This window comes from Carassius carassius, chromosome 6, assembly GCF_963082965.1.
Source record: "Carassius carassius chromosome 6, fCarCar2.1, whole genome shotgun sequence".
Taxonomy (NCBI): domain Eukaryota; kingdom Metazoa; phylum Chordata; class Actinopteri; order Cypriniformes; family Cyprinidae; genus Carassius; species Carassius carassius.
In genome coordinates this window covers 6402839-6424445 of record NC_081760.1, presented here as the reverse complement: position 1 = coordinate 6424445, position 21607 = coordinate 6402839, and the positions used below count along the sequence as shown (strand labels likewise).

Sequence of the window (21607 nt, the reverse complement as noted above, 5' to 3'; positions counted from 1 at the left end):
TTTTTAAGACATGTAAATCAGTTCACATTCTCTGTTTAAAGAGAGCTGGAGTGGCAAGGTAAGGGCGCACAGAGGAGGGAGGGAGCATCTGATTGACGTTGTCTAGGTCGAATCAGGTGACGCAGCGCTGGCAGTCCCGGGCGTCCATTGGCTGCTGGTGGCAAGAGCTCTGCGCAAAACCACGCACTGACGCTCATTCTCCTTTTAGAACTCGAGAAGAGGGGACCTACGGATTTCTAAGCATCCCGCAGATATTATGGACTATTAGGAAACTATATGTAGAAAAGTGTTATTAGTCTGCAATAGCTCGCGTTCAGAATTTTATTTCAAAGTAATCTACTCTCTCACTCAGCAAAAGAGTTTTGGAAACATTTTGCTTTTCAGTAATAAGGATCTGGACTTCTGTAGCTTTTACAATGTCTTGCGGTGACGCACGGACTACTAAATTCTGCTCTTCTTGAGACAGCATTATATGGCTTATGTTATGTGGCTGTACAAATGGCTGTAGATCTTGCGCATTTGGCGACATGGTTTCAGGCTAACACCGTACAACAAAGGAGCTTGCTGGTTCGTTTGGGAAGTTGCACAGTGCATATGTTTTCTTGGACCAAAGCGATGGGTTATTCCTAAACTGTGTCTGGAGAAGAAACGGTGTCAAGACAGAGCGGGGGAATAAAGAGGAGTGCACTTGTTGTTTGGAGATGATCTTGATATTTCTCTTTTTCTCGATCTTGGATGGAGGGTTATCGCAGCTGCACTTCTCGGTACCGGAGGAGCAGGAGCTCGGGACGGTTGTGGGAAATATCGCCGAAGATCTGGGGCTGGACATCACAAAACTTTCCGCGCGCCGTTTCCAGACCGTTCCTAGCGTGCGCACGCCGTACCTGGAGGTCAACTTAGAGAACGGAGCGCTGGTAGTGAACGAGCGCATCGACCGAGAGGAGATATGTCGCCAGACCGTCCCGTGCCTCCTGCACCTCGAAGTGTTTTTGGAGAATCCGCTAGAGCTTTTCCGCGTCGAGATCGAGGTCATGGATATTAACGACAATCCGCCGAGTTTCCCGGAGACGGACATCACCGTGGAGATCACCGAAAGCGCCACACCGGGCACCCGCTTCCCTGTGGAGAACGCGTTCGACCCTGATGTTGGGAGTAATGCCTTGAGCACATACGCCATCACCACTAACACCTACTTTTATTTGGACGTACAGACGCAGGGCGACGGCAACCGCTTTGCGGAGCTCGTGCTTCATAAACCCTTGGACCGCGAACAGCAGGCGGTGCACAGGTACGTGCTTACCGCCGTGGACGGAGGGCAGCCGCAGAGGACCGGCACCGCACTGTTAGTGGTTAAAGTGCTGGACTCAAACGACAACGCGCCCACGTTCGATCAATCCGTTTACTCTGTGAGTTTGCGCGAGAACTCCCCAGTTGGCACGCTCGTTATTCAGCTCAACGCCACCGATATGGACGAGGGCCAAAACGGAGAGATTGTTTACTCTCTAAGTACTCACAATCCGCCGCGCATTCGGGATCTGTTTAACATCGACTCGCGCACTGGGAGGATTGAGGTGACCGGTGAGGTGGATTACGAGGAGAGCAGCACGCATCAGATCTACGTGCAAGCGAAAGACATGGGCCCGAACGCCGTGCCCGCTCACTGCAAAGTTCTGGTCAAACTCATCGACGTGAACGACAACACGCCGGATATTTTTTTCAGCACGGTCACGGAGTCGGTAAGCGAGCAGGCTGCCCCGGGCACTGTGATTGCTCTGCTGAGCGTCACGGACCGTGACACCGGTGAGAATGGACAGATGACCTGCGAGCTGCACGGCGAAGTTCCGTTCAAACTCAAGTCGTCTTTCAAAAACTATTACACGATCGTCACGGACGGTCCACTCGATCGCGAGAAAGTGGAGTCTTACACGCTCACGGTGGTCGCCAAAGATAAAGGGGTGCCGTCTCTCTCTACAAGCAAGTCCATCAAAGTGCACGTGTCGGACGAAAACGACAATACTCCTAGATTCATGCAATCAGTTTACGACGTGTACGTGACGGAGAATAACGTCCCAGGTGCTTACATTTACGCGGTGAGCGCCGTGGATCCTGATGTTGGACAGAACGCCTATGTCACTTACTCCATATTGGAGTGCGAAATACAGGGTATGTCCATTTTAACCTACGTGTCTATCAACTCTGAGAACGGCTACTTGTACGCGCTGCGCTCTTTTGATTACGAGCAAATAAAAGAGTTCAGATTTATGGTCCACGCCAAAGACTCCGGTGCGCCCGAGTTAACGGCCAACTCCACCGTTAACGTCATCATAGTGGACCAGAACGACAATGCCCCGTCTATAATTGCCCCTCTGGGCAAAAACGGCACCGCGAGGGAACATTTACCCCGCTCAGCCGAGCCGGGATACCTGGTCACCCGTATTGTGGCCACGGATGCGGATGATGGTGAGAACGCGCGCCTGTCATACAGCATCCTCCGAGGAAACGAGCTCGGTATGTTCCGGATGGACTGGAGAACCGGTGAACTACGTACCGCGCGCCGGGTGTCCAGCAAACGGGACCCGCCGCTACCGTACGACCTGTTGATCGAGGTGCGCGACCACGGGCAGCCGCCGCTGTCGTCCTCCGCGAGCATCAACGTAGTGCTCGTGGACAGCATTGTTGAGGGCCGGAGCGGCGACCGGGGTTCGGTCAAGTCCAAAGAGGGCTCGCTGGACCTCACACTCATCCTCATCATCGCGCTTGGCTCCGTGTCCTTCATTTTCCTACTCGCCATGATCGTGTTGGCGGTGCGCTGTCAAAAAGACAAGAAACTGAACATCTACACGTGCATGGCCGGAGACTCGTGCTGTCAGTGCTGCAGTCGCCAAGCGCGCGGGCGAAAGAAGCTCAGTAAATCGGACATTATGCTCGTCCAGAGCACTAACGTGGCCAGCACCGCACAGGTGCCGGTGGAGGAGTCGGGCAGCTTCGGCTCGCACCACCAGAACCAGAACTACTGCTACCAGGTGTGTCTGACACCGGAGTCTGCCAAAACCGACCTGATGTTTCTTAAACCATGCAGCCCATCCCGGAGCACAGACACAGAGCACAACCCGTGCGGGGCAATCGTTACTGGATATGCGGATCAGCAACCAGATATAATCTCAAACGGGAGCATTTTATCAAGCGAGGTGAAAACACATTTTATTACCTATCTAGACAACACTTTATCTTAATCCAGTATGAAATATCTGCATCATTATCGTCAATTAACATTATCGTATTAAATCTTAGGTTTTTATAACCTATATATACTTTCATATAGTCATATACAATTTAAATGAACTCATATGTGTGTATGTGTGTGTGTGTGTGTGTGTGTGTGTGTGTGTATGTGTGTGTGTGTGTGTGTGTAGTCTATATTGTTTTTGACAGTGTTATACAGTGTTTCAATTTATTTGCTATCAAATTACACGTCGTGAATTGCTGTATTGCAAAGTGGTGCCAGTCGCAATCTTCACTGATAACTTAACTGCATTTCAACATTCATTACGAATGCAGTAATGTGAGACTCAGAAATCTCAAAATTGAACCGAACTGATCAAAATTCTTGTGAGAAGTTCAGTGGATGTAAAAATCTCAGTATATGCACCTAAAGCAGCTATTCAGTGGTGATCTTTGAGCTTCCTGTGTTTGTAATGTCAGATTGTAATCATCTGCTTGCTTATGACTCACCCAGTGCCTTTAAAGGTAGCTTGGGGCTGTAGTGCTATTTTCAGGCACTTTAATTGCATACAGCACTTAAGGGTCAATTACATATAAGGATGTAACCACATATTCAAGATTAGATAATAACCAAATGTAAACATTTCAGAATTGATCAATGAAAATCCTGTATCGATTGATCAATAATAGGAATATATGAGCGGCATGAATATTGAGGGTAGATACAAGCTGGTATAACATTTCTGCTCTGATACTACCATTTTCCTTTTTGCTTCAGAGACAAGCCATGTTATCTTAAGTGAGCCCCCCATCTGACAAGTCTACCTTACTGTCCCCTGGCACTCTCTGAAAGGGTGTAGCCCTGGAGTCAATCTGAGTAGGGAGGGGGGAGTGTATTGGACGAGGGTTTAAGTATGCCAAGCACACAGTCGCTGGGTATCAGTGGAACAAAGGCAGTTCTATGGTTGAGGTGCTCTAGTGCATGGACAGAGCAGAACAGAGGCCTGCCCAGTGTTTTAATGACAAATGTAGAATATCAAATGAACTTAATCATCATAATAATCTTCATCATCGTTATGATTATTACTATTTATTATTGTTGTTGTTGTTGTTGTCGTTTAGACCAAGCACCAGAGAAATGAACTCAGCTACCTGGTGGACAGGCCCCGTCGTGTTAACAGGTGAGACCAGTGGCGGACTGGGACAGTAAATCAGGCCGGGAATTTGACTCCACCCCAGGCCACCTCTGTTGCTGCAGTCACCACCCAATTCATGTGTCCACCAGACTGCTAAACTCTTTGGCTCTCTCAGTTGTTTGAATTGGGTTATACTTAAAAAATCCTTAGACTGTGGATGGGTAAAATAATCAAATGAAGTATCAAGAAGTATCAAGGCATTCACTGTCTCTATCATCTTTCCCTTAATCCCCCTCTCTCTCACTCTGCACATTGAGTTTCTCTGCAATATGAAATAAGCACTTTCAATAATCTATATTAATTATGCAGCCATCAATTGTATGTCCCAATGATCACAATCCTACTACTGATAACCTTATAAATCATAAAAGCACATATTTTTTATGTGAGTAAAAAAAAAAAAGAGTATAGCCATGTTTAGTTTTGCTTATAGCTTAAACTTTACCTGAAGGTTCCTGCTCTGACTCAAAAGCTGAACTGTCCACCCTCTCTTGTTCAACAGCATGAGCACTACCAGCACTAGTGCTACTGTTGCTTCCTTCATCACCTTCAAAATAAATAAGCATTTTACACTAGGCTACATAAATGGAAAATTCATTTCTGGTCAATTAATTTTCTTTGGCACTAAAAATATACTGTATCTTCATATGTAAAACAGTGTGCTAGTTTGTCATTAAGATGCTCTTTTAAAACATCTATCATTATATACGTTTTATATATATATATATATATATTATTTGTGTTTTAATAGATTTTTATCTATTGTAAGTCGCTTTGAATGAAAGCGTCCATCTACCAAATGATTATGTAAATTTTAGGGTGGAACAGTTCAACTTTTTCACAGTTCGGTTTGTTTCACGGTTTTAGAGTCACAGTTTCGGTATAGTTGTATGTGCTATGTTTATGGAAACACTATACTTTCAAAAAATATATATATATTATCATATTATTAAGAATATTCTATCTACAAGCAACAGCACAAATAAATACAATAGAGTAAAGATACAAATAAAATAAACTGACTTTTTTATTAGGTAGGTCTTGTATTAGTTTTTAGGTACAGAAATTAAAGTAATCAAATGTAAAACAGCATTGCACTTTGGACTATAAATTAAAGATTATTCTTTATTAAAGTAAAAAAGCTTTTTAATCAAGAGCAGTGAGTGATTTCTCGGTTGATGCTGTTCGATTAATATAAAGACTGTCACTTTAAGAGAATGCACGGATACAGTGTTCGTATTAGCATTGAACAAGAGTGAATGATTTGTAGAGGTATTTTTCATTGCTGTTGTTGTAATGTCTGGGAATCCAGAATGCCCATGAATCAACAGAAACATATATTTTTTAACCCTGTTTGTTTTACGTGTTATTTATAGTAAACCATATTACAGATGCTTTGTCAGATTTAAGTTGAACAGCGGTCCCAGCGCGTGCCGAACCGTGTGTGGTGAAAAGAACAGTTCGTTTTTTTCAGTGAACCATATTAAATATGGTGAGACGACTGATTAAATTCAATGTGCACATACATTGTATTTTAATATCAATACACATAAATATATTCTAACCACTAACACCTAACCCCCCCCCCCCCCCCCCCCTCAAAAAAAAAAGTACTATAACCTAACCCTAAGAGAAAACGTCATTTTTACAAAGAACAAAAAACAAACTTTATATACTTTATCTTTATATACCGCTTTAACAAACAAGGATGTCCCCAAAAGAGGTTTTGTCAGCTTTGTCCACAAAATTTGGGTATATAGGACACTCCTGCACACTGAGCTAAATAAAGAACAGTATAAATTATGTGGACCCTAGCCAAAATTCCAGTATGCATTGCATGTGTCATCGTAATGTTTGATGCTACACAGCACAAGTATGATAAAAAATTTGATACTGAATTTAATCAGCAGTCTAAGCTATGCCAAAAGTGTTAAATAACCAAAACAATCAATACTTTTAATGGGAAAAAGCAGTACAAAAAAAGCTCCAATTACCAAATGACTACTAAACTGTAAAAATTCCCTTGTAGTTCAGCATTTCAAGAGGCAGATATCGTCAGCTCTAAAGACAGCGGACATGGAGATAGCGAGCAGGGAGACAGCGACCATGACGCCACCAACCGGGGCCACACAGCAGGTGAGTTGAATATGAGTTTGTCACCTACTGTCGACCTCATAGTAGGTTTGAAAGAAGCGTAGACGAGTTAAAGACCCCTGGGGAATGAATGCTGAGGAGAAACATAGGCAGCGATAGACATTTAGAAATTGTTCGCATCTTGGCTTTGAAAGCAACGGGACAAGCCTTCAACCGATTCCAGCAGTGGATCAATATAGGGACTGCGTGGAAATTATACATCTGTCAACAGAGTTAAATGGATTTCTGTCAATGCTGCGAACAAGACAGTCTTGTCTGATGGACAGGCTTTCTGAAGCATTTAATGAGTATTTGAAAGCTTCCACCGTAGCGAACTCAAACAGCTGCCCACCACCCCAGCTACACCATCCAAACACAATTATTTTTCCGTTCATATCAAATGCTATAAACGTCTGAGTCAAGCATGACAGAATGGCAGTCATTCATTGGAGACGAATTAGATTATATTTTGTTTATTCTTTATTTATTTATATTCAATTCGATGAGCTTTTTTGACTTTCAAGTTCTATATTTCATTGCTGCTCATTAATTGATAAAGGTGGATGAGGCTTTGACCTTTCTCTCCAAAGAATCATGACATTCAGCCTTTGGTTTGGCAAACAGTTAGATGATGGGTTGCCAGATATTACGTGTGTGCCGAACACAATGGAATACAAATTCTTGAAAATAGCATGGATTCGCATTTAAGGTAACTACAGTATGAGAACATTTTACTGTAGGAAGGCCTATGATCCTTTCTGGGAGGAAAATCACAGGAGAAAGGGTGAGAGGGATTGAGATTTTTTTGGAAACTTATTAGAGCTTCAAAGGGGTAAAATGAGAAGATATGTGTGTCCTTTCCTTCCCTGCTCTCCTCTGGGTGTGTGTTGGCAATCGCAGTATCTGCACTCCCATTTCAGTGCCTGTCTCCGCATAGCCAATTATCACAGCAAGGTTAAGATGAAGGCCTGGGACACTAACAGGGGTAGAACCACTGCATTAACAACCACTTACATACACACACTCTTATCTCTTTCACACACCCCTACCTCACCTCCTCTTGTTCTTACAGTGCCAATTTGGAGACATGAGTCTGAATTAATAGAAGAGAAAGAAAAATGAATGTTGTGACCCTCATATTCTGTTGATATTGAGTGTATTGCTCTTATGTTTAGTATCCCAATAGTGAAAATGTTAAAAATAAGAGGTAACACTTTTTTATCATTAGTTTACTATATTAGTCAACATCAATTAACAAAAGATTTATTAAGATTTATTAGTCTTAAGAACTAATATTTATTAATCTTATTTAATGGTAGTTTTCTAACATTTTCTAACACATTAGTAACATCAAAATATATATCTGTAAATATTAGATTATGTGTTAGCTAAAGTAATGGGAGCTTATTGTAAAGTTTTACCAAATAACGGAGTAAATTTCTTTCTCTTTAAATTCTTTAATGTACTGTACATTTGACCTCATCAAAACTCATTAGGCAGACATAACTGAAGTGTTATCCTTCTTCTTCATATATATATATATACATATATATATATATATATATATATATATATATATATATATATATATATATATATATATATATATATATATATATATATATATATAATTTAACACAAACTGCCTGGGTATTTTAGGTTTTGGTTTAATATGACCTTTTCAAGACACATGCAATTTGTAGTAAAAGGTGTATGCACTGATGTAAGTAGTGTGACATTTTAATGACACATTATAAAATAGCTGAAATTTTCTTTATAATTCTTATAAGATCAGAAAAGCCTGGTACTTTAGAGCGAAGCATATCTTTCAAGCTATTTAAATGGCCTCAGGGTCTCTCAGACAAGCATGAGGGTAAAGCTAGAAGAGCTGAGGTTAGAGAAAGGCACTTTTCCATGATTTAGACTGTTAGATCTGCATTAGTTTGCAAAGAGACAGAGGCGTGACAAATTGCACAATTAGATTAACACGAGTGAGTGATAGATTGATGATTATCTATAAATGAGGAATCTGTGGTGATGACGTTAATCAAATCACTCCTGTCGCTCTAATTTAATGCTATCAGATCCCAATCAGAGCAACTCCATTTGCTCTGCACGCGCAAACACAAACACACACACACACTTTGTAGCTATAGTGAAAGCCAATGCTCGGGGAATAAATTGGAAAATGTATCTACAAGCTGTTCTTAATTTTAGGTATTTCAACTAGTCAAGCAACCCTTTTTTAAAAGTATGTATGCAGCTCATTAACGGAAGGTAGCTAAATACTGAGGTATTATCAGGGAGCAGTATCTTTCTGTAACTATCTAAATATATATATATCAGATGATTCTGGAAATTATACAATAAAGATCTCAACATTTTACATTAAATACAATTAAAATTACAATTAAAATACATGTACATTATGCCATACAGTCGAAAATATAGTCATGAACAACCCCTTTTAGCATGTTTTGCTACACAAAACAAAACAGAAAATACCATGCAGCAACTTTAAACGAATTAGTGGATTTTTTTTTAATAATTCATTTAGGTTATCCATCCAAACAGCTGTTTATTCTTTGGATTATTGCCTCAGCTCGCTCAGTATGAAGTTCTGTGTTCAATACAATGTGACAAAAAGCAGTCATGCGTTGTTTTGTCGCATTACACCAAAACTCATTAGAAAAAGCTTGTTACTGGAAAAGTACACAATGAAATGACTTAACATTACTGAAAAATGTTCAAGTTTAAGTTAGTAGAGTCACTCCCCAAGATTGGTGATAAGGTTGACCATTTAGGTGATTTCAGTATCTAGTAGTTAGTTAGTTTTGAATGAAAACCCACTCTGATTGTTCTTCAAAACAATTTGGCCAAATTTTCCTCCCAACACTAGCAAAAACTCTTGTCCTCAGCATGTGTGCTCTGGTCTTTGGTCAGCCCGACGACAGGTGTTCTGAAGGGAAATTCTGCTCATCAGGGCTTTGGCAGTGTTTTTCCTTTTTTTGTTCTTATACTTTTGCACACCATTGATAAAAGATGTGATGAGGTCTCCAGAAGAGAAAATGCAAGAGAAGCGGAAAGAGACGAAAATAACACACACACAGTGGGATGCAGAGCACTTCCTGATGGAGAACAGCTTAGTTAGTCAGTGTGTTTGTACTCAGCGCAGCATCTCTCTCTTTTTTTTTTTTTTCTATAGATGTCTACAGCCCCAGAGTCCAGCATCTAGTCGGATCATTAATGTTTTCAACAAAGCTCCCAGCTCCACTGAGGATATCTAATATCTAATCGAATACAGGTCTGCAATTATAGGATTTCATGGGCAATTATGTAGATATTTTTATTTCTGTATTTATTTATTGGCTATGAAGTGCAGGTGTTAATCTATTGTACACAACCTGCTACACTAGTAATTGCGAGGATGTATTGTATCGCAGAATAATGGAATGAACCATGCAAATGCAGTTTGCTGAACCATATCACTGTTAGATTTTAAACACAATTATTCTAACAGCTCAAATTTCTCTTGATGGCTAAAAACAAAATCATGAAATCCTTGAGGTCAACCACTTGCAGTGCATAATGGATGCTGCATTGTCGTGTTCTTTTTATCCAAAGAGCAGTAATGCTGAACTTTCTGCCCAAATTTTTGAATTTAGCTCTGATTGAACCATTTAACAACTGCATTCAAACTCTGTTTTATAGATAATTTCAACCTTAATCCTTATTCGAATAGGATTTGTTTTCCCTGAGGATGGTCATTTTGTGTTCCAGTGATTTAAACCCTGTCTAAATTGAAAATATCAGTTTTTCCTTCACAACCATTGCTGTTAACTCAGGGTCCTCTTAGAAATCTAATCCTGTTTGTATAGAAACATCTGTGATTGCGGTATATTACTGTTTCCCTTCAATTTTTGATCTTCGAATACTACAGCTAAGTTTCTTTGTAACTTTACTAATGATTTAAATTTGATCATATATGAGCTTTTAATGGGTTGTAAATGGGAGTGAAAGCTACAGAAATTTCAATCCTGCCCAAATCAATACATGAAATCAAAGATGTTCTGTGTACATAATTGTGACAGTATTTAATACGTAAAAATCCTGTCAAGTTTGTTGCTTCTGTGTGCCAGCATTTGCATATATATCCTCTGTCTTGTCACAATCTTCATCAAAATTGGTTTCTGTTCTGGTGATCCCAATATGATGGTTCAAATCTATATCAGGATATAATTCTACCCCTTAATTCCCTTAAAACACTAGTATTTCCATCAGGACATGACAGTCTGGTAGTATAATATGTTATTAACAGCAGACCTCAGTTAGATCAGACAGTATCAGGTCCTACATGAGTCTCTGCGTGTGACTGTTATATTGATGTGAACGTCACGCTGTGAGCTTCTATCTGCTCGCTCAGTGGGGATATTTAGAGGCCGCTGTTCTAATTACATTGAGTTTGATTGTACGAAGTCAGGTTTATCTGTGTACTTATTATTGATGATGTCACAATGGCCTTGGAACCCTGCTTTAACAAGATGTATGCCTCTGTCTACACCCACATATTTCTGTGCATATATATCCCTCCGAAATAAATAAGTGGATAGGTTGTGGAAGTGATCTATGGATTTCACAACAGAGATGTGAGCCGAGTATGGGTTCAGATGTTGCACCTGTAAGATTAGAAGTACTGAGGAGCACGTAGGAAAGAAGAATCACATAAAAAATCTCTTTAAACTTTTCGTTTAAATCGCTTTTCCTTGACAGCAATGATACAGAGAGCAAATGGAGACTTTTGCTTAAGCTTCTCAGGTAATCTCACATATGCCTCTTTTAGGATTTAAGCAATGTCAAAAACTGCTTAGATGTACTAAGACACCCGATTCTGCGATCAAAAACAGAGATTTCAAGATGACGTAAAGTATCTTTTAGCATTTTATAGCTCTATTCTTACATTGTTAACACCAATTTTAAGGCAAATTTGATAAATGATTTGATATTTATATAAAAACGAACAACCTATAAGTGAGACAAGTACAGGCTTGGGTGTATCATGTCCTGCTGTTAGTGAATGTTTATGTCAAGCGTTTTTTGCATTTTTGTGCTGTCCAGTAAATGAAAGAGTCCATACAAACAAGCTGATATATATATATATATGTATATTTTGTTTTGTGTGTGTGTGTGTGTGCAAAGCATAGCCAGACACTTTGATCACTAAATAATGCTGCATCATCTTTTAGAGTCTCCTATAGCGATACTAATAAGCTCTGAACTCTGGGTCAGTGTATTTAATCTCCAGCGCTTTATGCAGTATCTGCAGGCCCCAAAGCCACGCTAGTAACATGTTTCCTGGTCACCTATGCAAATCATTATAACAGTTCTACACTAATCAAAAGTCATTCCACTGTGTGTTCACTTCAGCATCAATACACACACACACACACACACATAGTATGGTCAGGTTTATCAGAAGGGCAGATTTGTCCTTTGATCTCACTCAGAAAAAGCTTCTGCCACAAGGAATTAGAGATTAGAGATCTGACATGCATCCACTCCCTCCCTCTCCTCCTCGGTCAGCCTTTGTCTTTACATGTGTCTCAGATTTCCCATATCAGCCTACAGACTCTTTCATCCTCACTGCCTTTTTCCTTCACTTCACATTTCCTCTCTTAAACTGATCTTCCTTGTTGTACCTGTTTGAATCTGACCTTGCTGCATCACTACCCGCTCCTATATGGGTCTTTTTATGGCACTCTGTAACAAAAAAATAATAATTAAAAAATAATTAAAATAAAGAATATACTTGTATTTTAAGTAAGAATTATATAGAAATATATAGAAGATGTGCAGAAATACACCCAGTCGTAGGTACTTTAATCAATTATAACTTGATTATTTATTACACAGTGAGGGAAAAACTATTTACAGACTGATGCATGCATCCTTTAAAACTAGTTATAGTATCATAAGGATTTCTGTACTTTAATCAAACAAGATTAAATATTTTAAAGCAAAATAAGACAATAAATGCCACAAAATGTCACAGAATTCATAAAATTAATTGCTAATACTTAAAGATTTGTGTGCTGCTGCTTTCCTACCAAAGTTTTATAACCTTCTGAAGGATAATATTATTAAGGACCTGGCTCTTTGTAATGGACTTTGTGAACAGTTGCTTCTGCATTTAGACTCTCTGGCCACCGGAACTCCCAGTGCAGTGTATGGAAATTATAAAATAAATAAATAAGCACAAAATTAAGTTTTGAAGAAGTGTCACATGACAGGACAATATTGATATGATCCGACTCTACAGGAAAGGTATTTAAAGCTGCTGGATCTCATTACTATAATGTTTTTTAAGAATATGAAATATCACATTTCAAAATATGATGTCATGTAGCACTTTAGTTTTAGTCTATTAAAAACACTAACAGGATAGAAAGTGATATTGTGTACAGAGGCAAAAACTACAAAATCACTGACAAGTGTTTACCTATGTTCTTATTGGACATTAGCACAGAACACCTACTGACATACAGCAGTAATACCTTATTTCATAGCGATATTATGATAAAAGAACTAATATGATTTCCATCTTTAATAAAAAATTAGGAGTTTAATATTTCATGTAATATATTAAGACAGGGCATGCGAGTGCTGAATAATAGATCATACCATGCCGTATTATTCTGCTCACCTTGACTTATTTTGCAGACTATGCTCCTGGATCATGTTTTGTTGGTCCTGGAACAGGTTTATGCTTGATACATCTGCACAACCAAAAAGGTGTGCACACCAACAGTGACATCAGTGGGTGCTTGCAATTTTTTTATGCAGCAAACCAAAGGTTGGTTGAGCAGATGGAGCTGTATTGGACTTTTTAAGGCAGATAATGACTTCCAATAATTTTAAAACACAATTTTTCTGCCTGCACTGTGAAATTGCTTTTAATAGTTTGCCTGTTTACCTGCACTTATATACTGGTGTACTGAATAAAAATATCACTTCTTAGTAGAGAACCGTGCAATGCAGTGCACATGAGGTATAAATGCTGTGAAGTGCACATGCACTTGTGATCAATGTGTCAATGTAAACCAGGCTTAAAAATGATTCCTACTCTACATTTTCTCCTAGTCCAAACGTTCATATCCCTTACCTTGATCTGAAGCTTAGCATATATTTTACAAGTGCTGATCCTAGTCTGTTGCAAAGGACCCACAGGTAAGAAACTGTACCTACCATTAACTAATCCACCCCCCACCCCACCCAAATTGTTTTTCTGTTTGTTTGTTTTTTTTAAAATAGAGGGAAATGACAAGATATTAACAACGTTGTTAGCCCATGACTGCATCTCATGCTGGGGTTGAATGCAGAGGCCTTTATTAGAGTTCAGTGTGATGCCACGTTGCTCTATGCCCTTCTCTTTCATTTATTTCCCTTTCAAGCTCTGCTCTCATTCTTTTTCTCTGAAACCGGCTAATTATCATGTTCTGTCTAGTCATTAGTCAGAAAGGAAAAGTGTCTGCCTGTGAGTGTGTGTGTTTGGAGGACGGTGTGTGTTTCTCCCAGTGTTGTTGGTTTTGGTTGTGTTGCCTTCTATTTGTATGAAGGACTTGAGAAACCGGCAGATGAGAGACACTGTGAAATTAACAGCATGAAAAGAGCATGAAAACATCATAGCAGATTCGTTTAATATCGGTTAGTGGGAGGGGCATGGAGAGGCAGGGAGGGAGAAAAAAAGGGCTGGAGAGTTCACTGCTTTGTGTTTATAACTATCCTTCTTTCAGTGGGCCGCCTTCCAGTCAATTACCGTGCTTTGCTGAAGCCTGACAATGACTGCAGTTGGTTATAAAACGGGTAAAAAGCTCGCAATCTGTCTGGTTAAATAATCATCTCCATTCAAATATGAATAATTTCAGACTCTGTGCTCTGGATAATTCATAGTAATTTTGCCTTTGTGTTACTGTTGACATCGGATTGTTACACAGAAGAGCAGCAGATAAAGTGAAAGCAGAAGATTTTGATGTGAGGAAGCGTGTAGCCTCCACAAAACATTTTTTTTGCTAAATAGATCTCGGAACACATACAAGGGTGACATTGACGCTCCCACGCACACACTAATTTAGTTCATTTTACCATTATGCATGGTCATTTTTGCTTTTATATCTAAGATATTCTGAAACATAAAAAAGAAGAAAAAAAAAATAGTGGCTCCAATTGCTTGGAAATATACCAATTACAGAGATAAAGAAAATGAATACTAAAATCTCTAAGCCTAAATGGAATGTTCACCTAAAAAAATTAATTTTGTCATCATTTATTCGCCTTTGACTAATATTTCCTCTCATCGTTCCTCTGTCTTTTACAGGAGCTGATCTTTTCTCCAACTGCACTGAAGAGTGCAAGGCTCTGGGTCACTCTGACCGATGCTGGATGCCCTCCTTCATGCCTGGCGACAGTCGCCAAGGCGCCGATTACCGTAGCAACCTGCACGTCCCGGGAATGGATGCGGTGCCGGACACTGAGGTACAGGAGAGCGTGGTTCCGGGCGATGCGTGCATTCGGGCCGATGATAGATCATTCTCTACGTTCGGCAAAGACAAGTCACACCACGGCACGCTCACACGCCATGAGCTACACACACTCTTACCAAGCGCCCAAGCGCCTTACAAACCCAACTATCTGTGTGAGTACTCACTCAAAATGTACGATTTCTGAACCCCCCCGATCTGATCCACTGCCGTCATCTCTTCCAAATCTAACCCTTGGCTCTGTTTGTATAGAACTATTTATATTTCTAAAAAATATATATGTAATCTCATTTTCTCTAAACACCCTTTCTTGACCTATTCTCTCACTTTTCAATTTGTTTCCCCCTTTCCTTCAAAAGCAAAGTGACAAAAAACAAAAACAATAAATGTGTAATATATGGACATATCAATAAAGGACTTTCTTGAGCGAAATTGTGGAGTTGTGTCCAACATTTTGTCTTCTCCTTGCCCTCTAAATTCTCCCCAAAGCATTTGAAGACACTGGTGAAAACCCATTACAAATTTGGCTCATGAATGCTGAATTTGCAACTAATTTGTCATCCAAACCTACATAACACATACTTTGTGCTGTGACTTTTCCTTAAGCTGAAAGTTATCTTCATCGTAATCATGTAATACACATGGTATGTCTGTACAACATGCCTATATCTCATCACAAGGTTCTACATCTCACATAATCATGATTTAGCACATTTTCAGCCACTGTATCCATCATATGACATAAACAGAAATACACAGCATGCCATATTGTATGGCAGTGGTTATTTCTCGGGTTTCATATACATCCTACAAAATTATCTACATGTGTTTTTCATCTATGTCTGTTCTAATCACCATACGCCACAGCTCTACTGTAATCACACTTGTGACTGCCTCTTCGCCTCTCATTATAGCATGCAAAGTGTGGTAGTGTATGCTCACAGCTGCTGAGACATCCAGTATCTTGTCACTGTATCTGTTTTAATGCAGTACTACTACCTACTACTACTGGACTAAAGCATGGACTAGTGTACACTGGGTGCTTTCCTGTGGGCGGAGACAAAGTGTGCATGTGCATGTGTTTGTATTCTCCCAAAAACATGGATATGATGGTTCTTATATCCCAAGCACCACCTCTAGTCTAGTCTAGTCTATCCGCAAAAATGCACACACACACACACACACACACACACACACACACACACACACACACACACACACACACATATATATATATATATATATATATATATGTGCATTAAAATACTTTTGCAGAGTACTGTATATATATATATATATATATATATATATATATATATATATATATATATATATATATATATATATATATACAGTACAGACCAAAAGTTTGGAAACATTACTATTTTTAATGTTTTTGAAAGAAGTTTCTTCTGCTCATCAAGCCTGCATTTATTTGATCAAAAATACAGAAAAAATGTAATATTGTGATATATTATTACAATTTAAAATAATTGTTTTTAAATTTATTATACTTTAAATTATCATTTATTTATGTGATGCAAAGCTGAATTTTTAGGATCATTATCACATGATCCTTTAGAAATCATTCTAATATGATGATTCATTATCAAAGTTGGAAACAGTTCTGCTGCTTAATATTTTTTCAGAACATGTGATACTTTTTTAGGATACTTTTTAATGAATAAAAAGTACAAAAAAAAAAAAACTTTATGTTTATGTTTTTAAAATATAAATATTTTGTAATAAGAATATACACTACTGGTCAGTAATTTGGGGTCAGTATTTTTTTTCTTTCTTTTTTTAAATAAAATCAATACTTTTATTCAGCAAGGATGTGTTAAATTGATAAAAAGTGATAGTAAATAAAATATATTATTAGAATATATATTATTAGACATTTTTTTTTTATTTTGAATAAATGCAGTTCTTTTTAAACTTTTTTTCATCAAATATATTAGACAGCAGAACTGTTTCCAACACTCATAATAAATCAGAATATTAGAATGATTTGTAAATGATCATGTGATAGACTGGATGTTACATGTGACACTGAAGGCTGGAGTAATGATGCTGAAAATTCAGCTTTGCATCACAGGAATAATTTTTTTTTTTTTAATTATATTCAAATAGAAAACTATTATTTTAAGTTGTAATAATATTTCACAATATTACTGTTTTTTCTGTGTTTTTGATCAATTAAATGCAGGCTTGATGAGCAGAAGAAACTTCTTTCAAAAACATTAAAAATAGTAATGTTTCCAAACTTTTGGTGTCTGTACTGTATATATATATATATATATATATATATATATATATATATATATATACAGTACTGTGCAAAAGTCTTTTTTCACCAACAAAAATGGTTTTAAGTCAGTTATGTCTATGTTTTGCTGTAGTGTGTCAGTAGGAAATATCAGTTTACATTTCTAAACATTATTTTTACCATTAAATGTAATAATCCAGTGAGATTTTTGTTTGCACAAGGAGTCTGACAGCAGCCAGTGCTCCACACAGAGATCTGTGATCTCACCATCATCAGTCTGTCTGGAATAACATGAAGAAACAGAACAAACTGAGACAGAATCAATCCAGAAGAACTGTGGCAATGTCTCCAAAACACCTCTAGAAACCTGCAAAGCTACAGTACTTACTGTGCAGTTTTAGGCAAAAACTTTGGTAAAAATACTGTAAAGTGAGGATGCCGTCAAAAATAATGCCATAAATAGATTCTATTAACTTAACTAAATTAAATCAACTTTTGGTGTGACCACACTATGCGTTAAAAAAAGCTTTTGTCCTAGGTGCACTTGTGCATTGTTTTTCAGGTAGCTTTGCAGGTAGGTTTCTTGAAGTGTCTTGGAGACATTGCCACAGTTCTTCTGGATTGAGTCTGTCTCAGTTTGTTCTGTTTCTTCATGTTATTCCAGACAGACTGATGATGGTGAGATCAGATCTCTGCTGTCAGACTCCTTGTGCAAACAAAAATCTCACTGGATTATTACAATTAATGGCAAAAATAATGTTTGGAAAATTAAACTGATATTTACTACTGACACACTACAGTTAAACATAGAAATAACTGACTTGTTGGGGAAAATACTAGTGGCACACTAGTTCATCGAAAATATGAATAGTCTTTTAAAAATTGCTTATGAATTTCTCCTTATGCTATAGTATTTCCAAATACTAAATTGAATCTTTTTATCAACTTGTTTTCTTTCAGTTATCCTAATTTATCTGAAATATTTTGAATATTGCCAAAATTATCCACAAATAATGTTTTTTTTTCCCCCTCAAAAACTGCATGAACTCAGGACAGATTTTCAGGACAGCACAAGGGATATAAAGTGCATTTTACATGCAATAATTTACTGAACAATCACACAATAAATCATTGATACAGTTTTCAAACACTTGATTTGATTTATATACAGTATTAATGTAATTGTCCAAAAGATAAAGTGATGTTTTTGTGGTGAATGGATAAACGTAGTTTAAGTGATGCTTTTACTTCATCAACTCAATTTGGGAAATTATGTTTGGACTGGTAAGAATCTGATTTTAATGATTATCGTGTTTTCTTTTTTTTTTTGCCCTATAGCACGCAAAAGGATTTCCTAGCACCTTCCGTGTGGACATTCCTGAAAAAGTGTGAGTTTGCACAGTAATGTAACCGGCCAAAAGCATCAAGGGTTTCTTTTATAAAGTTGCCTTCATTTTTTTTTTTTTTTTTATTGAACTCAATCACGCCCGATCTGGTCGTTCCCAACTCTGTCGGACATCTGAAACAGATTATATGGGATGCGATCTGATGACATAAGGACCCTGAGAAATCTCAGCAGGACTGAGAAACCTTGCCAAATCTCCTCCAAAAAAACTGGATGAGAAGAGGGAAGAACAGAGGGAGACAGTTTAGGAGTGATGGAGAGACAAAAGGAGAAAAATGGATGATCAATGGACACTGCTGTTTCCTCGCTCTCTCCGCTCTATGATCAATGTGTCTCTGTTTACAGTCCACTGTAAACTATTCCAACTATCTGAGCCCTTTACCCATTTTGACACGCACACAGGCAAACATAAACACACATGCATACACACTGTACAAACATACTGTACAGAGAGCAGCCCAAACTATGTGCATTATAAACTCAACTATCCGTTTTAGACTTGACTGTTTTCTATAGTCGTTTATTTTTTCTTCTTAATCAGTGTGGTCAAGTGTTGTTCTGAAGTTACTATCTTTAGAAAAGCGTGGATGCGGTGGACAAAAAAAAAAAAAAAGGAAAAAAGACGATTCTGTTCTCTTATTGGCCTGTGGATACTTCATCTGACATTGTGGTTATCTTCATGTGTGCAAGTGTGTACTGTTCTCTCTTAAAGCTTCAAATAACTATAAATCGAACTATATCTATAACTATATATATATATATATATATATATATATATATATATAAACACACACACACATATATACAGTATATATATGTATGTATATATATATATATATATATATATATATATATATATATATATATATATACACACACACACATATATACAGTATATATATATATATATGTATATATATATATATATATATATATATATATATATATATATATATACTTTTTTTCTGAACCTGTGTAGCCCATTGGATAGTTTCCTAAACACCATATTGCCATAAACCAATACAAAGTGCTGAAAAGACTTAAAAAAAAAGACATTAAAATCGGGGCTTCAAATTGTGTGGCCTTTCTGTCTATAAATGCAGAATTATTTTATGCTATAGTTATTTGATGTTATTCTCTCTCAAACGCACAGATTACATACAGTATACAGGTGAGACCAGGGCTAGTTGTCAAATCTGTTGTCAAGTCTTAAATACAAAAACATTTTACAAGGTTATAACTCATGCAAAATATATGTTTTATTATATATATATATATATATATATATATATATATATATATATATAACACACATTGAAATTTAATGACAACATGCTCTACAGTTGAACTAGTTGAACTAGTAGAACTAGTACCAATTATGAAACACAAAATGAGAATATACAAATATGTTTTGGTTTTTGTCATTTGCGCCAATATAAATGTGATAACCGACTTGCTAAGGAACAAAACATCCTTGTTCTAAAAACCTGTTCTATCATAATCCTCTTGTTTGATTATGTGTCAGTGTTGTTGTCTCCTCAACAGGAGAATATGCTATATTTATACATTTATAAAATATTTATAAAATATGCTATTAAAATATTAATTTGGAGGACAGAATAAAAAAAAAAAAAAGATCTAGGAATAAAATTCGGTGTCATATATGTTCACTGCTGGCAAAAACATGTTTTTGTGATGAGATAGTTACTGAGATCCAGTCTTTTGTGACAACTCACCTGTCTCTCTCTTTCTCTCTCTCTCTATATATAACACACATTGGATCACAGGCTCATAATTACATTCAAAGCAATCCAGAACATCTTTTTTGCTTCTTGGCCTGAAATGATAAGCACGAGAATGAAAGACTCTGATTGCGGATATTTATTCAGTCCTGCCACACTGACTGTGATTAGAGAGTTTTTTTGAACATTAAACTTCTGTGGCCTTTTATCCAGTGTTCCTGATTGGCTGTTAGGGGGGAAAATTTGAAAAAAGAAAGGAGGAGAAGAAGAAGAAAAAAAGGCTTTGAATTGAAAACTCCCACATGACTAATCAGCAACAGAAAAACACCAAGCATTCTTTTTACTAAGATGATAAATAATGGTAGAAATTACTTTTCACTTGCGCAAAATTGACACAATAAGTATTCAAAATAACAGATTGATGGCTTTTAAGTAAAGACGAGGACTCCATTTAGTCTTCATTTGTGGGGTTTATCCACACCACTGGATAATAAGATTTTTTAATGATTTTCTTTATTTTTTTTTTTTAACCAACATATATTTACACTACAGCAAGGCTGAAGAAAAAATTGATATAAAGGGAACATCAAACATATTGGCTTACATATACATTAAACCACTTTCTGTGCAGGATTAACTTCCTATTTTAACCTACCGTATTTTTCGGACTATAAGTCGCACCTGAATATAAGTCGCATCAGTCCAAAAATACGTCATGATGAGGAAAAAAACATATATAAGTCGCACTGGACTATAAGTCACATTTATTTAGAACCAAGAACCAAGAGAAAACATTACCGTCTCCAGCCGCGAGAGGGCGCTCTATGCTTTCAGTGTAGACTACAGGAGCACTGAGCAGCATAGTTCATTTCTCTCGGTTCATGTCAATTTAATTTTGATAAATAAGTCGCACCTGACTATAAGTCGCAGGACCAGCCAAACTATGAAAAAAAGTGTGACTTATAGTCCGGAAAATACAATAATTACCACTGGAAGAAATTGCCATGACATGATGTTACAGCATCTTGCTCAACTCTTGAATAATATCTGACGTCAAATTGAATTAAGGTGCATGCTGAAATTTTTTTAAAAATAACTTATTGTGA

General features: G+C 37.5%; 1 protein-coding gene across 3 annotated transcripts; it reads left to right on the top strand.

Annotated features, from left to right (window-relative positions):
- The first annotated feature begins 501 nt into the window (after positions 1–501).
- On the top strand, positions 502–19322 carry LOC132142285 (protocadherin-10-like). 3 transcript variants are annotated; one of them, XM_059552048.1, is made up of 5 exons: positions 502–3188; positions 4345–4403; positions 6448–6554; positions 14923–15080; positions 18693–19322. In XM_059552048.1, exons 1-5 carry the CDS (start codon positions 702–704, stop codon positions 18744–18746), a joined length of 2865 nt encoding a protein of 954 aa, XP_059408031.1. In that variant the 5' UTR covers positions 502–701; the 3' UTR covers positions 18747–19322. The 3 variants fall into 3 exon arrangements, with proteins under 3 accessions (XP_059408031.1, XP_059408030.1, XP_059408029.1); XM_059552047.1 differs by having other exon boundaries at positions 14923–15240; XM_059552046.1 differs by lacking the exon at positions 18693–19322 and having other exon boundaries at positions 14923–15515.
- Positions 19323–21607: the final 2285 nt, after the last annotated feature.

Bases quoted from the DNA above. Each gene is read 5' to 3' on its own strand.
- LOC132142285 (XM_059552046.1), top strand. From the start codon at position 702: ATGATCTTGATATTTCTCTTTTTCTCGATCTTGGATGGAGGGTTATCG. The intron at 3,189-4,344 runs GTGAAAACACAT...GTTGTCGTTTAG, and splicing joins GGAGCATTTTATCAAGCGAG to ACCAAGCACCAGAGAAATGA. The intron at 4,404-6,447 runs GTGAGACCAGTG...ATTCCCTTGTAG, and splicing joins AGGCCCCGTCGTGTTAACAG to TTCAGCATTTCAAGAGGCAG.